The sequence below is a fragment of the Schistocerca serialis genome, chromosome 12, assembly GCF_023864345.2.
Source record: "Schistocerca serialis cubense isolate TAMUIC-IGC-003099 chromosome 12, iqSchSeri2.2, whole genome shotgun sequence".
Lineage (NCBI taxonomy): Eukaryota > Metazoa > Arthropoda > Insecta > Orthoptera > Acrididae > Schistocerca > Schistocerca serialis.
In genome coordinates, this window is record NC_064649.1 from 106,461,316 (window position 1) to 106,477,904 (window position 16,589).

Below are 16,589 nucleotides of genomic sequence, written 5' to 3' on the forward strand. Positions count from 1 at the left end.
ACCACAATTTTGGGAAAAAAATCATGGCTTCGGGTGTTGTGGGACTGAAAAGGCACTATGGTAGCCAAATTTCTGCCTCAGTGGGAGACCATTGGTGCACAACAATGCTGTGAAAAACTAAACAGTAGGACTCAAAATAAAGAGAGGGGAATGCTGATAAGGGGAGTGTGTTTGTCGCACGACAAATCCCGTCCTCTCACAGCCTTCGCCACCGAGGCAGTGTACTCATTTGGGTGGGATGTTTTGAACCACCCCCGTATACTCCCGGCTTGGTGCCATCAGAATACTATCGCTTCACCTTCCTGAAGGCACTCGTGAGTGGAATTAAATATTCACGCTACGAATAGGTGCAGAAAAAGGTTTTGAAGTGGGGGAAGGAGCTGGTGGAAAGTTCTTTGAGGAGGGCATAAAGGAGCTTGAGCCGAGGCTCATCACATGCGTTTAATGGGATTGATGATTGTGGGGAAAAAATAGTCAACAACTGTGAAGGATACCCTGTAAATGTTTTTCTTTAAATACAATTTTCCTCAAATAATATAAAAATCTACTACAATTACTTTCTCAACATGCCTCGTATATGAGCTGAGGAACCCACCCAAATAGCAAGCACATCAATGCATCTACTGTTGGGACACATGGAGGCACCCCAGACCCATATCGAAACTGCTTGACAGATTAACTATAGGGCCGGTGTGCCAGACAGCCTGGATGTGGGTTTTAGGCAGTTTTCCACATCTAGTGATCTAAATATTGGCGAATTCCTGAGTCCCATCTCAAGTTACACAAATCACAAGCACTTTAAAAAACATTGTCACATTTGACCAGGGAAAGTACACAAGGAGCAGGCAGAAGGGGTTGTTACATAAGCCAAATGTTGTGCAAAAAATCTCAAATAATCCAAATAAAGTGATGATTGCTGTAGGAATGTCCTCTCTTGAGTAACCAATTGCAAAGACTGGTGGCAGCACTAACATGGCAATGATTAATACAACTGTGTTGAGCGGATATTTATATCATAATTTTGTGCGTCTTCTGTCGTTCCTCAGCTGTAATATGAAATATTGTTATCTTCGTAGGCTTTTAATGTTTTTTATTGATGGTCTAAGTGGATACTGCTAATTACAGAAGAATGCATGGGGAGTCAGACTAACCCAGCTATACCACCTACATTCGTGCAGCCATCTAGAAAAATCTGAAGCTACACCAGATGCTGGCAAGCAAGATAGAAAGCATTCCTCTGTAAATTGGCGATCACACAGCCATGAATGTGACTGGTGTGCACTGAGAAAACAGTAGACCGCATTATTCATGAAATCAAAATAAAAATATTTCAAGGAAACTGGGAACACTTCTCCAAAGGGGGAACTGGAAAAGTCTCTCCAAAGCCTATTGCTAGGTTAATCTCCCTGGACATTGAGTTAGTGTGCAACTGTAAAGTTGATAATCTCTCTAAATGTTTACTTGCTATAACTTTACACTAGTTTGTAATATTTTGCTATGTTTGTTTTATATCATATTATTTTTCTGTTTCATGTGTGTCATACTTTTCTGTGGTTTTGCCATATGCTAAACAAAATAAAAATAAGTTTCCCTTTTTAATATTTACTATTTTACTTTATTTCAGATGAACCTGAACCAGAGCTGACAGTGCAGCCGGTAAGTGAAATGTTGCTGCTACAGTTTTGGGCGGGAGGTAGTTGACTGTGTGGGGGTGGGGTTGGCTTGCTTGATTTAGAATGTGTTCTAAAACTGAAAGACAGTCAAAAAAGTGAACAAGAAAGGAGAAAGGTAGTAACTCTATTTCACAAAATGTACAAGGGCTATTCAGAAAGTAGGGAACGTTTTGGCATTAAAAAAAATCTAACTATGAGAAATACATTTTATTATATACATCTCAAAGAGCGACTGGCATACTACTTTTCCACATAGTCACCAAATACATTGAGGCACTTATCATAGCAGTGGACAGGCTTTGAAAAACCTGCATTGTAAAATTCTGCCACCTGAGACTTCAGCCAGTGAGTCACACCCACCTGGAGTTCCGCGTCATCATCAAAGCGCTATGTTGCAGGCCAGTTCTTCATCTTGGGAAACAGGTGGAAGTCGCTTGGTGCAAGATCGGGGCTGTAGGGCAGATGGAAAATTTCCCATTAGAATGAATTAAGGAGATCTTTAGTGTGGTTTGCCGTATGAGTTTGGGCATTGTCGCACAAAAACAAAATTTTGGATGTCAGCTTTCCTCGACATTTGTTTTAAACTGCTCTTATAAGGGTGTGCAAAGTTTGACAGTACTGGACAGAATTTATGGTTGCTCCTCATTCGAGAAAATCAATTAGAAGCACACCTTGCCTATCCCAAAACACTGTCGCCATCAACTTCCTTGCTGATGAGGTTTGATTTTTGGGGGGACGTTGAGTGCCCCCACTCCATCAACTGTAATTTTGTCTCGCAACTGATGTGTTTCTCCCAAGTCTCGTCACTGGTTATGATTTGATCCATGCCATCAAGTTTTGTGTTAAACTTGGAGAATCTGCAAGTATGACCTTCGAAAAGTTGAAACAGGTTTTTGGGGAGCATTCCTTATCAAGAGCACCAGTTTTTCTCTGGCACAAATCATTTCTGGAAGGTTGAGAGCACATTGAAGATGAACTTCGCTCAGGAAGACCTTCAACTTCAAAAACCAATGAAAATGTTGAACATGTGCATGCACTTGTGAGAGTATTCCTCCAGGACAAGCTGTCAACCAAGTGTTTTACAAAGATGTCCTTGGAAGATTAAGGAAAAGGGTGAATCAAATGGGACCGGACACTGCACACAAGTGGCTGCTGCATGACAACAACATTCCATGTCACACGACCATTTACAACATGGAATCTTTGACCTCAAAAGTCATTCTTGTTGTTCCTTAGCCTTCTCCCCCCCCCCCCTCCCCATCCCCTCCCCTCACCATTTCACATGTTCTGAGTCATTGTGAATCTTTTCTGGTCCCAAAATTAAATGTTAAAAGGATGTTATTTTGAGAGTCTCGAGGACATTCAGAAGAATGTGACCGACATGTTAAAGGCTGTACTGGTTGAAGCCTTTCTGCACTGCTACCAAGACTGGAAACGATGACTCTAACGGTGCAGAGTTACCGAAGGAAACTGCTTTGAAGGTAAGGTGACAGTATTAATGTTCGGAAAAAATAAAAACTTTGGTAGATAAAAAATCAGTCTCGTTACTTTTCTCATGCACCTCATACATCTTACAGTGTAAATTTCTCTGTACCAAACACTTTTGATATTGTGATATAAATTTTTTGCCTTTGATGTAAAATTTCTCCATTTTGAAATTCAACGACTGAAATCTTTTGTTTATGAGTTTCTTCAAGTCGTTGAGATGTTACCAGCTTTTAAGCTGAAGGAGAAGTTGATAAGCACTTCCAGATTGAAATATTTGAATGGCACAGTTTTATGGGCAGTGTTGTTTGTGATTATACCATTGCAGAGGTTTGATTCAGTGTTCTATTGACCAGTTGTGAATTATTTGCTCTTGTTTGAAAATGTGCTGTAGGCTTGTAATGTGATGATTAGTTCTAGTACACAAATGGTTTCACCCCACCATTATAATTAATTGTTGAGATGGAGGTGGAAGGTGAGCTACATTTTTCTGATGTGTTAGTCGAGTGGTAGGAAGACAGATGAGTCAGACATTTGGCATTCAGGAAGCCAATCCACATTCCCCAATCAGTACATGAATGCAAATAACTTCAGTTCAGTTTCCTCATGCTGAGAAATTAGAATCAGTGATCTGTTTGACTCGGTAAAAATTTTCTAAAGATGTCGGCACGGTAGCTCAGTGTGTCCACTACAACCAAATACAATGGAAAAAAAAGCTAAGGTCACAAAAACATTTCTTTAATTACAAACAATTTGTTTTGACAGACTTTGTTGTCTTCAGGTCTGTAACATAGTGTCTTTGCATGGAATATATTCCGTATCATGAGTTATCATCTAATATATGAAATAAAAGTTTGAGTATGGCATTACAATAAATGGAAATCAAACTGTACATTAACGTAAATGTTTGTTATATAAAAACATGTGCATTATAAAATGTGTTCATTTTGAGTTGTATATCATGCCAAGTTGCTACATGGATAAAATGTAACACATTGTATAAAGGTTTGTTGTAAATATGAGGGCTATCCACAAAGTACATTACGTTTTGGAGTTAAAAATAAATAAAGTATTGGAAATTTTGTTTATTATATACAGATGAAAGCCACACTTAAATACTGCTTTTCTACATAGTTACCATTTAAATTAAGGCACTTATAGCGATGGACGAGCTCGGAAATTCCTTTGTCGTAAAATTCGGCCGCCTGTGCCTTCAACCATGTGGTTACCTCTTCTTGAAGCTGTGTGTCGTCATCAAAACGCTTCATTGCTGGGAATAAGTGGAAGTCGCTCAGTGCCAGGTCAGGACTGTATGGCAGATGAGGAAACAACTCCCACTTAAAAGATTCGAGAACTTCACGAGTGGCATTTGCCGTATGGGCCTGGGCGTTGTCGTGAATCAGCAAGATCTTTGAGCCCAACTTTCCCCTGCGCTTGTTTTGTATTGCTCTTCTGAGGTTGTGCAGAGTTTGGCAATACCTTTGAGAGTTTATTGTAGTGCCTCTTTCCAGGAAATCCACAAAAATCACACCTTTTCTGTCCCAAAAGAAGAGGTAACCACGTGGTTGAAGGCGCAGGCGGCCGAATTTTACGACGAAGGAATTTCCAAGCTCGTCCATCGCTACGATAAGTGACTTAATTTAAATGGCAACAATGTAGAAAAGTAGTATTTAAGTGTGGCTTTCATCTGTATGTAATAAAAAAAATTTCCATTACTTTATTTATTTTTAATTCCAAAACGTAATGTACTTTGTGGATAGCCCTCGTAAAACATTTAAAATTGAAAAGCACCTTGTGCACATCGCCATTTTTATAGGACAAGATTTTTAAAAATGTAGCAGGATTTTGGTATTATAATGTGTATTGCCTTACAACGGGAGCTTGGCATGTAAAGGGAATGGAAGTGCTTGATTTATTCATTTGAGGAGAGGAGCAGAGAGGAAAGCTTATTTTCAGATTTAACAAAAATAAATGTTTTATTGGCAGTTTGTGTCTGTTAAACATAACTTTCTTTCAGTTGTCATTTTGTAACAGTCTAGTTCTACAGTAATGAAACCATTTCTTTTGCAGACTGGAGGTGGAAGGCCATATGGAGAAAGACCCAGTTTGCCACAGACCAATGTGGAAACAGTTCCTATCCCTGGACCTAGGGTAAGTCTTACTAGATTGCAATAACAGTACAGATTAGAATAGATTGCAATTCACTGTGCAGAGGAGATGTTCAAACAGTGGTCTGTTCGATTTTTAACTACAGGACAAAGACCTTCGCCAGACAGAGAAACACAAACACATTCACACATGAACATCTCACACACATATGGCCACTCTTACCTGTGAACTCCAGGGGTGGCCGCGACATTGAATATCTGTTACAAATCGCAAGTTATCGAGAAATCACAGTTTTCACAATAACAATGTATCAATATCTGGTTTTGGCCAAAGCCTTCTTCAGAAACACACACACACACACACACACACACACACACACACACACACTAAAGTAAGATGTGCTTGCTTTGTTTCCGAAGAAGGCTTTGCCTGAGGGCTATTATTTCACTACTGATGGTACTGACAAAAGAAATTTCTGACTTTTGCTGCATTGGGGCATTGAAATAACTCAGTGGACAGAGGAAAATTTGTACTGTATTGGAATTCGACACCAGATTTCCCACTTTATGAGAGTGATTGCCATAACTGCTTCGGCTATCCGAGCACATCTCTCTTCTGCCCCAAATCTCCATATGTCACATACTACAGAGTAGCAGCTTTTCCTCTTCACTCACACTTCTACTGTATTCCCACAAGAGGTCAGAAATTATTGTGCATCTGCAATGAAAGATCGGTATGCTGTCAGGTGTATATATAAGTATGGTGTCTGTTATTTCAGACATTGATCTTTCTGTGCAAATGCACTATAATGTCTGACCTCTTGTGGGAATACAGTAGGTCTGCGAGTGGACAGGAATAATGGACAGGGGACACTACTCTGCAGTGTCTGGCATGTGGAGACTTCGGTCACAAGGGAGACACGCTCGGAGAGACAAAGTGCTTAAGGCGACCACTCAAATACAAATTTTCATCTGTTGCCACTGGGTTATTCCAATGCCTCAATGCAGCAAAAGTTGGGAATTTCTTTTCTTTGAATCACCTACACAATAATGCTCTGGTATTCCAATCTCAAATAGCGCATGGGAAAAACGAACACATATATCTTTCTGTGCGAGCTCTGTTTTCCTTATTTTATTATGATGATGTAGGTTGGCATCAACAAAATGTTTTTGCATTCAGAGGAGAAATTTGGTAGTTAAAATTTCATGCGAAGATCCCACCACAATGAAAAATGCCTTTGCGTTAATGATGTCCACCCCAAATCCTGTATCATGTCAATGGCACTCTCTCCCGTATTTCTCGATAATGCAGAACGTGCTGCTCTTCTTTGAACTTTCTCTACGCACTCTGTTAATCCTATATGGTAAGGATGCCAGACCGTGCAGCAGTAATCTAAAAGAGCAGGGACAAGTTTTGTGCGGGCAGTCTCTCTTGTAAATCTGTTGCATCTTCTAAGTGTTCTGCCAATAAAACACAGCTTTGGTTCGCTTTCCCCATAACAATTTATGTGTGTTCCTTCCAATTTAAATTGTTCATAATTGTAATTCCTAGATATTTAGTTGAATTTATGGCCTTTAGATGCGACTGATCTATCATGTAACCAAAGTTTAACGGATTCCTTTTAGCACTTATGTAGATGACTTCATACTTTTGATTATTTAAGGTCAATTGCCAGTTTTTGCACCATACCGATATCTTTTTGTAAAACGTTTTGCAATTTGTTTTGATCTTCTGATGAATTTACTTGACAGTAAATGGCAGCAGCATCTGAAAACAACATAAGATGGCTGCTCAGATTGTCTCCTAAATCGTTTATGTTGGTAAGGAACAGCAGAGGGTCGATAAAACTTGGGAAATGTCTGAAATCCCTCCTGTGTTATCTGATGACTTTCCGCTCTATGAACAGTGACCTCTCTGACCAGAAATAATGAATCCAGTCACATAACTGAGATGGTATTCCATATGCATGCACTTTCACTACAAGCCGCTTGTGTTGTACAGTGCCAAAAGCCTTCTGGAAATCTAGAAATATGGAATCAATTTTAAATCCCTTGTCAATAGCACTCAACAGTTCATGTGAGTAAAGAGCTAGTTGTGTTTCACAAGAACAGTCTGCCTCGATAGTTGAGTGGTCAGCATGACAGAATACCATGCAAAGGGGTCCAGATTTGATTCCCGGCTGGGTTGGAAATTTTCTCCGCTCAGGGACTAGGTGTTGTGTTGTCTTTATCATCATCATCATATCATCCTCATCAACACACAAGTTGCTTAAGTGGCATCAACTCAAAAGACTTGCACCAGGCGACAAATCAACCTGATGGGAGGCCGTAGCCACATGACATTTCATTTCACATCACAAGAGCGATGTTTTCTAAATCTATGTTGATTGTGTGTCAATAGACCATTTTCTTTGAGATATTTCATAATGTTCAAACGCAATATATGCTCCAGAATCCTGCCACATATCAACATTAATGATGTGGGCCTGTAATGTAGTGGGTTACTCCCCCTGGTTTGACCTGAGCAGCTTTCCAGCCTTTGGTACAAATTTTTGATTGAGCAAGCAGTTGTATATGCTTGTTAAGTATAGAGCTATTGCATCAGCATATTGTGAAAGAAACCTGATTGGTATACAGTCTCGACTGGAAGACATACTTTCATTAAAAAATTTAAGTTGTTTCACTACTCCAAGGATATCAACTTCTAATTTATTCAAGCTGGCAGCTGTTCTTGATTTGAATTCTGGAATATTTACTTTGGTGAAGGAAGTTCAGAAGGCTGTGTTTAGTAACTCTGCTTTAGCAGCACTGTCATTGACAGCATTTCCATTGTTATCACACAGAGAAGGCACTGATTGTGTGCTGACACTAGCGTGCTGTACATACGACCAGAATCTCTATGGATTTTCTGCCAGGTTTCACTGGAAGTCTTTTCCAAAATCTACCCCATTTCCTAGATCTGGAGCGGCAAGAAAAGATATAAAAAAGAGAATGAAAATTGAATAAAGTGCAGTGTAATATCTCTTCAATTCAACTTCCAAATGGTAGGTGACAATTCCTCGAAACCATACTCCTTTTATAATAACCCCTCAAAGAAAATTACAGTTATCTGCCTGTGTTAAATTTTCAGTAACTGACCATTTTTCTACATCTGCATCTACATGAATGGTTCACAATCCACTCTATGGTGCATGGCGGAAAAGACAAGTTGCACCTGCCTGTTAGTAAATTCATCTCTTTACAGACTCAAATTTGGCTATGGTATCAATGTCAGTTCATAGCTCACTATAAAGTGCATCAATGCGCATTCATTTCTATTAATAGGATGTCTTCCCTATGTGTTTACATATTCCATGTCATATGCATAATAAAATAAGATTCCACATCATGCATATAAAAGTATGTGATATTTCATATTGTAATTCTTGTCCAACTCTTTTCGGGACTACGTTTTTATTTATCACTTGTCATGCAGTAGTTGTGACATGCATATGACATCTAAGATCTAAATGTGAATGAGACAAGGATGATGTTCTTTCAAGATGAGAGAAAATGCATTGTTGCACTTCATACTGAAATACACTCCTGGAAATGGAAAAAAGAACACATTGACACCGGTGTGTCAGACCCACCATACTTGCTCCGGACACTGCGAGAGGGCTGTACAAGCAATGATCACACGCACGGCACAGCGGACACACCAGGAACCGCGGTGTTGGCCGTCGAATGGCGCTAGCTGTGCAGCATTTGTGCACCGCCGCCGTCAGTGTCAGCCAGTTTGCCGTGGTATACGGAGCTCCATCGCAGTCTTTAACACTGGTAGCATGCCGCGACAGCGTCGACGTGAACCGTATGTGCAGTTGACGGACTTTGAGCGAGGGCGTATAGTGGGCATGCGGGAGGCCGGGTGGACGTACCGCCGAATTGCTCAACACGTGGGGCGTGAGGTCTCCACAGTACATCGATGTTGTCGCCAGTGGTCGGCGGAAGGTGCACGTGCCCCTCGACCTGGGACCGGACCGCAGCGACGCACGGATGCACGCCAAGACCGTAGGATCCTACACAGTGCCGTAGGGGACCACACCGCCACTTCCCAGCAAATTAGGGACACTGTTGCTCTTGGGGTATCGGCGAGGACCATTCGCAACCGTCTCCATGAAGCTGGGCTACGGTCCTGCACACCGTTAGGCCATCTTCCGTTCACGCCCCAACATCGTGCAGCCCGCCTCCAGTGGTGTCGCGACAGGCGTGAATGGAGGGACGAATGGAGACGTGTCGTCTTCAGCGATGAGACTCGCTTCTGCCTTGGTGCCAATGATGGTCGTATGCGTGTTTGGCGCCGTGCAGGTGAGCGCCACAATCAGGACTGCATACGACCGAGGCACACAGGGCCAACACCCGGCATCATGGTGTGGGGAGCGATCTCCTACACTGGCCGTACATCACTGGTGATCGTCGAGGGGACACTGAATAGTGCACGGTACATCCAAACCATCATCGAACCCATCGTTCTACCATTCCTAGACCAGCAAGGGAACTTGCTGTTCCAACAGGACAATGCACGTCCGCATGTATCCCGTGCCACCCAACGTGCTCTAGAAGGTGTAAGTCAACTACCCTGGCCAGCAAGATCTCCGGATCTGTCCCCCATTGAGCACGTTTGGGACTGGATGAAGCGTCGTCTCACGCGGTCTGCACGTCCAGCACGAACGCTGGTCCAACTGAGGCGCCAGGTGGAAATGGCATGGCAAGCCGTTCCACAGGACTACATCCAGCATCTCTACGATCGTCCCCATGGGAGAATAGCAGCCTGCATTGCTGCGAAAGGTGGATATACACTGTACTAGTGCCGACATTGTGCATGCTCTGTTGCCTGTGTCTATGTGCCTGTGGTTCTGTCAGTGTGATCATGTGATGTATCTGACCCCAGGAATGTGTCAATAAAGTTTCCCCTTCCGGGGACAATGAATTCACGGTGTTCTTATTTCAATTTCCAGGAGTGTATTAATTAAGAATGGCATAGCAGGAATCATGATCATAAATAAATAAACTTAATAACAAAGCTGGCAGGGAAGGTTGTCGTTCATAAAATACAGCAGGATTGTGGTTGCAAGTAAATAGAAAGTTGTCGTCATCATGTATATTTTTGGGTTAGAAGTCTAAGCTTGTTACAAAACCGAACTATTCAAAGCTGAATGCACCATCATCTTCACGGTCATTTTATCCTTTTTCTACCCTTTGCTCTATAGTCATGTGCTTTCTTTGGTATCTCACTTTGATCCAAACGTAGTTGCTACTATTCCTAGAAAATGGAGCTCCTCACTAATCTCACTGTCCATCCTATGATCTTCTAGTCTGTATCATACCAAAGGTCATAAAATTCTCATTTCTGCCATTTCAGTTCTCTGTAATAGTTTTCTCCAAGTCCATACTCGCATCCAAAGAATAGTAAAGGTTCAGTCATAATACACTACTGGCCATTAAAATTGCTATACCAAGAAGAAATGCAGATGATAAACCAGTATTCATTGGACAAATATGTTATACTAGAACTGACATGCGATTACATTTTCACGCAATTTGGGTGCATAGATCCTGAGAAATCAGTACCCAGAACAACCACCTGTGGTCGTAATAATGGCCGTGATACGCCTGGGCATTGAGTCAAACGGAGCTTGGATGGCGTGTACAGGTACAGCTGCCCATGCGGTTTCAACACAATACCAAGTTCAAGAAGAGTAGTGACTGGTGTATTGTGACGAGCCAGTTGCTCGGCCACCATTGACCAGACGTTTTCGATTGGTGAGAGATGTGGAAAATGTGCTGGCCAGGGCAGCAGTCGAACATTTTCTGTATCCAGAAAGGCCTGTACAGGACCTGCAATGTGCGGTCGTGCATTATCCTGCTGAAATGTTGGGTTTTGCAGGGATCAAATGAAGGGTAGAGCCACGGTTTGTAACACATCTGAAATGTAATGTCCACTGTTCAAAGTGCCGTCAATGCGAACAAGAGGTGACCGAGACGTGTAACCAATGGCACCCCATACCATCACGCCAGGTGATGACGAATACACACTTCCAATGTGCGTTCACCGTGATGTCACCAAACATGGATGCGACCATCATGATGCTGTAAACAGAACCTGGATTCATCTGAAAAAATGAAGTTTTGCCATTCGTGCACCCAGGTTCGTCGTCGAGTACAGCATCGCAGAGGCTCCTGTCTGTGATGCAGCGTCAAGGGTAACCACAGCCACGGTCTCTGAGCTGATTGTCCATGCTGCTGCAAACATTGTCAAACTGTTCGTGCAGATGGTTGTTGTCTCGCAAACATCCCCATCTGTTGACTCAGGGATCAAGACATGGCTGCACGATCCATTACAGCCGTGCGGATAAGATGCCTGTCATCTCGACTGCTAGTGATACGAGGTCGTTGGGATACAGCACGGCGTTTCGTATTACCCTCCTGAACCCACCAATTCCTTATTCTGCTAACAGTCATTGGATCTCGACCAATGCGAGCAGCAATGTTGCGATACGATAAACCGCAATCGCGATAGGCTGCAATGCGACCTTTATCAAAGTTGGAAACGTGATGGTACGATTTCTCCTCCTTACATGAGGCATCACAACAAGGTTTCACCAGGCAACACCGGTCAACTGCTGTTTGTGTATGAGAAATGGGTTGGAAACTTTCCTCATGTCAGCACGTTGTAGGTGTCACCACCGGCACCAACCTTGTGTGAATACTCTGAAAAGCTAATCATTTACATATCACAGTATCTTCTTTCTGTCGGTTAAATTTCGTGTCTGTAGCACGTCATCTACATGGTGTAGCAATTTTAATGGCCAGTAGAGTATGATAGAATTTAAGTATCATTCTTGGTTTCCAGGAACCCTACCACACAGTTACTCTGGCTATATGTTGGTAACCTGTATCAGGGGAAGTAAATAATTTATTTTCACACACAAATAAATAGAAACTAATGGCCTTTACGTGCTGGAAGAGTGTTTCAGTAGAGAGTTGTTATTTACATGTTAGAGCTACACATTTATTACTACTGATGCTTACTGCAGACAGGTTGCTACACTGTGCACAATTTCCTGATTTGTAGGGAGAGAGCGGACGACCAGGAGAGCCAGGAAGACCAGGAGAGGCAGGATATCCCGGACCACCGGGACAGCCGGGAATCCCAGGACTGCCCGGTCCGCCGGGACCCGCTCCAGATGTGAGTACATCCCATCTGCTGCTGCTGCTGCTCTAGGTTGTAGAATAGTCATTTGAGTCCTTGGAAGTTGACAGAAGCTTGTAATGCTCATATATCCACTGTTACAAACTTTTATGATTAATATCCCTGCTCTGTTTTCCCACCAGTCTGTTACTCAGCTGGCCAGTGGGCGAGTTTTTGCTCGTCACAGATCAAGAGCTTGTTTCGAGGTGGCCCTCTCCAATTTTATTTGTACTTATCTGAAAGTCAATGCCCAGACACCAGTTTCCTTAAGTAAGAGCAGCTATTTTCAGAAAAACTAAAAAAAGAAAAAAAAATCAACTTTGAAAATTAGAAAGTTTCCATAAATTATTAATTGCCAACCATTTGTGGATTTATATCCTAGTTGTTGGTATCTGAGCACCTAGCTGAAAACTTTATTATTGTAAAGTCACTAATTTGAACTTGCTAGATGCAATGTTTTAATTAAATTACATACCTATTATTGAATGGAGAGATTAATTAAGAAATATTGAATCATAATTCTTAATGAAAATATGTTTTTGTTATTAACTAGCAAACCTGCAATGCTTCGCAAATGTTAAATATGCATAGGAACTGCATATACATTATAAATTCCTTGTCCCCACTCTCTATGTCCATTTTCTCGTTCCCACCCTCTCTCCACACATCTCCTCCTTCCCACATCTCTCTATGCGTAACCACCTCCACCCTCTCTGTGTCCATTTCCGTCTGAATGTTCGGTAGAGTATCGTGTAAAAATCTGAAGTAAATCTGTCAAGAATTTTTTGTGATATGTGGTACCAACACTTCCTCCTATATATATATTACATATCTCAAAAATTTGTAGCCTATGTTCATCTGAATGTTCATTAGAGTGTCATGTAACAATTTGTAGTAAAACCTTCAAGAACTTTTCAAGGTTTTTGGTAACAGTGTTTCCCCTTTTGTATATTGCATTAACTGTTAAACTCATTTTTTTTGTTATGGACATACATGACAGCAGAACTGTCAAAATTAATACAATTTTTATTTCCTTTTTCATACTAAAAATATGTTTACCATCCACAATTACTAATGGAGAAAGACAACCAAATCAATCAAGCCATTCTCTAGCAATGATCTTTCACAATTGATTTTAATTTCTGATTTTTCCAGTGGATTTTCAAAAAAAAATTTTTCATGCAGAACTTGTCCTGCCAATTACAAAAAATAAATAAATAAATAAATAAAAAATAAAATAAATAAATAAATAAAAATCTGCCGTCCCATTCATAATTGATGATATTTGATACATGTGACAATTGATTTTTATTTGTATAGATTACAGATCTTTTGAAAATAAATTAAAGTTTAATACAGACTTACGAAATGCCTTCTTGTTAAAATAAAAGCATTATGTACATCATTAATACTATTCTGTCTGTAGAAATTTAAAAAAAAAATTATTTTCTGTTTGAAATTTCTCATTGTTACGCTAAATTTTAGAAAAAGTGTGAATACTGGCAGGTTCATGTGATAAGTAACTGAAAATAAAAACATATTACTTTTATTTAAAAATTATGAGTCAGTATATATTAAATAATGTTTGTGCTCATTAATAACTATGGAAATAAAATAAAAGTACAAACGAAATTGCATCTAGCAAGATTCAAACCAGTGATTTTTTAACATTCCCCCCCCCCCCCCGCCCGACCGCCCTCCCCTGCCCCGCTCCCTTCCCCTTCTGTTAGATAGATCATAAATTTCACTATATTAACTAAAAAACAGTAACTCTTCAGCCTATCAGAAACTTCATTGTATGTCTACACACCTTCACTTGTTCATTAAAGAACCAATATCAGTTAGTTTAGGACCACCTTCAGGTGACAGAACGAGTTCTTAGCTGAGCCTCATACATAAATTTCTTTTACAAAATATCATCCAATCCATGATATAAATATAATACCTGATGGAATTACCCACATATTGTGTGGTCTGCAAATCTGCTATTAATGGTGCTTACTTCATGAGCATGCAGAATAAGTAACACTATAGTAGTAGATCTGAAAATCACATAGCATATTCATAATTCTACTATGTTCTGTGTTTTTATGTACCATATACTGGTTCGTATTTTGTAAAAGAAGTTTATGTATTCTTTTTCACCACCATCATCATCATCCTTGATTTATCTCACTTGACCAAGAGGTCATCATTGTTATTGGGTTGAAGCAATGTCAGTGAGAGTGGGTGACCGGGTACTCTTTCTGACACCACACCTCCAATCCAATATGGAATTCATGTACCCCACCTGCCTGCATCCAGAGTAAAGACCGTATCCAAGCAGGAGATATTTTCTAAATGCTTGCATGTCATGAATACGAGACGGGATATGAAAATTAGCTCAGTATTTTCCTAGTTGAATGTGGGAGGGCACCTCAAAACACATAAAGGCTGGCAGGCACACTGACTGACATTGTTAATCCAGCAGACAGATTAGATCCGGTACCGGCACACCTTCCCAGATGCTGGAAGTGGCACACATTAACATGCTCACCTATCCAGATGAGCGAAAAGTAGTTTATTTATTAATCTGAGCTAATTATTCTCATATAACTTAACTGAAATTATTTGCTTGATAAAGAATAAGAACAGGGAACTTTCCCAGTTCCTCAAAGCTATTAGTAACCACCTACACAAAATACAGTGTCCACTGGATTCTTGACTTATGTAACAGACTAACCAGAGAGATTGATGAACTCATGAAAGATTGTGATGTTTGCTGGTGACACAAATATCCTGATAAAGGGATCACACAAACCCATACCATACACAGTTAGGAGAATGGTGAAACAGATCACCCAGGTACAGCAAATGCTTAAAAAGACTTACGGGTAACAGAAGTAGAAATCTTAGGATGAGTCTCCATGTCTGAAGCTACTACGGATTCACACGGGTAATAAACTCGTGCAAGAATTTGCAACTAATGTAGTTTTCTGATCTTCACTGGCAACTTCAAAACCTGATGAGATGGCAATTTCTAGAACTCCACTCATCCTCAATTTTGTAATCAATTTGAAGTTTGTGAGAGATGTTTGAGTTCAGTTAAGTGCCTATCTGCTGACCATGTCAAAAAAGCTCAGGAACATCAACATTCTGCCCAGCGGTGCCATTGCAGATGTGTTGCAAGTAGAGCATGATTTTGAGATGTGCTTTCATTCTGTTTTGAACTCCTTACATCAGTGATTCATGCAGAGCTGAGTAAAACACATCATTTCCTGAACTGTGGCAGTGAACAGTGACAGGTCTCGAAAGCATTAACATTTCCATCCTAGGAAAACTTTAAAATTGCAAGTTGCAACTCCCTGTGAGCTACCAAATGCAAGGAGGGTGAGACATCCCTCCTCACACTATCGTAGAAGCTTGAATGTGTCACAGTCCAGTGGATGCACAATCAAAGGAAATGTTTATGTCTGAACCATACATCTGCATCAGCTTTAGTTGCGCAAGAAACAGTCTTTTCCACATTACATACTGAATCCCTTGCAGTTTCTTTGTGTTACATCATACTTATCACTTACTTCAGGTGCAATCTCCAATAAACTCCTTACAACCATAAACTTGCACTTCATTTACTGCAATGTACAGTTAAATTTAAAGAAAAATCAGCGCAGTGTTTTGTATGGGGGGACAACCACAACCATAAGAAGACACTTTGAATAGTAACCACTTGTCTGCTCTTGTAAATAATTTATTTAACAACTGGATTCACAGCCTAGAAGCTTCTTCATCAGGTTAAATATTGTAAATCATGACATTAGAGTTGCAACATGGATGAGACTGAACTTTCCTTCTCTATTAATAAATGGCGCAGTTAACAGATTGTCAGGTAAGCAGAATTTCCTGCATCTCCATGCATTGCTGTCGGCTATATTTATGGCCCTCTGAATGAATTGTGCCCCTTTATCCAACAGTTAATTAGTTATATTCAACTTACTGTCTTCTGTTTGGATTCATGGCACACTTGAGAAAATGTGGATCCATATTTTCTGCTTACCTGGCAATCCACTAATTATGTCATGTATTCATAGACAAGAAATATTTGGTCCTGAC

General features: G+C 40.6%; 1 protein-coding gene across 2 annotated transcripts in view; it reads left to right on the plus strand.

Annotated features, from left to right (window-relative positions):
- Positions 1–16,589, plus strand: part of LOC126428086 (collagen alpha-1(I) chain-like) — a 260,714-nt gene that overhangs the window by 130,929 nt on the left and 113,196 nt on the right. For both annotated transcript variants that reach the window (XM_050089976.1, XM_050089977.1), the window contains 3 exons: positions 1,625–1,656; positions 5,229–5,309; positions 12,381–12,494. In XM_050089976.1, coding sequence (XP_049945933.1) covers positions 1,625–1,656; positions 5,229–5,309; positions 12,381–12,494 — 227 coding nt within the window. The remainder of the gene's footprint in view (positions 1–1,624; positions 1,657–5,228; positions 5,310–12,380; positions 12,495–16,589) is intronic.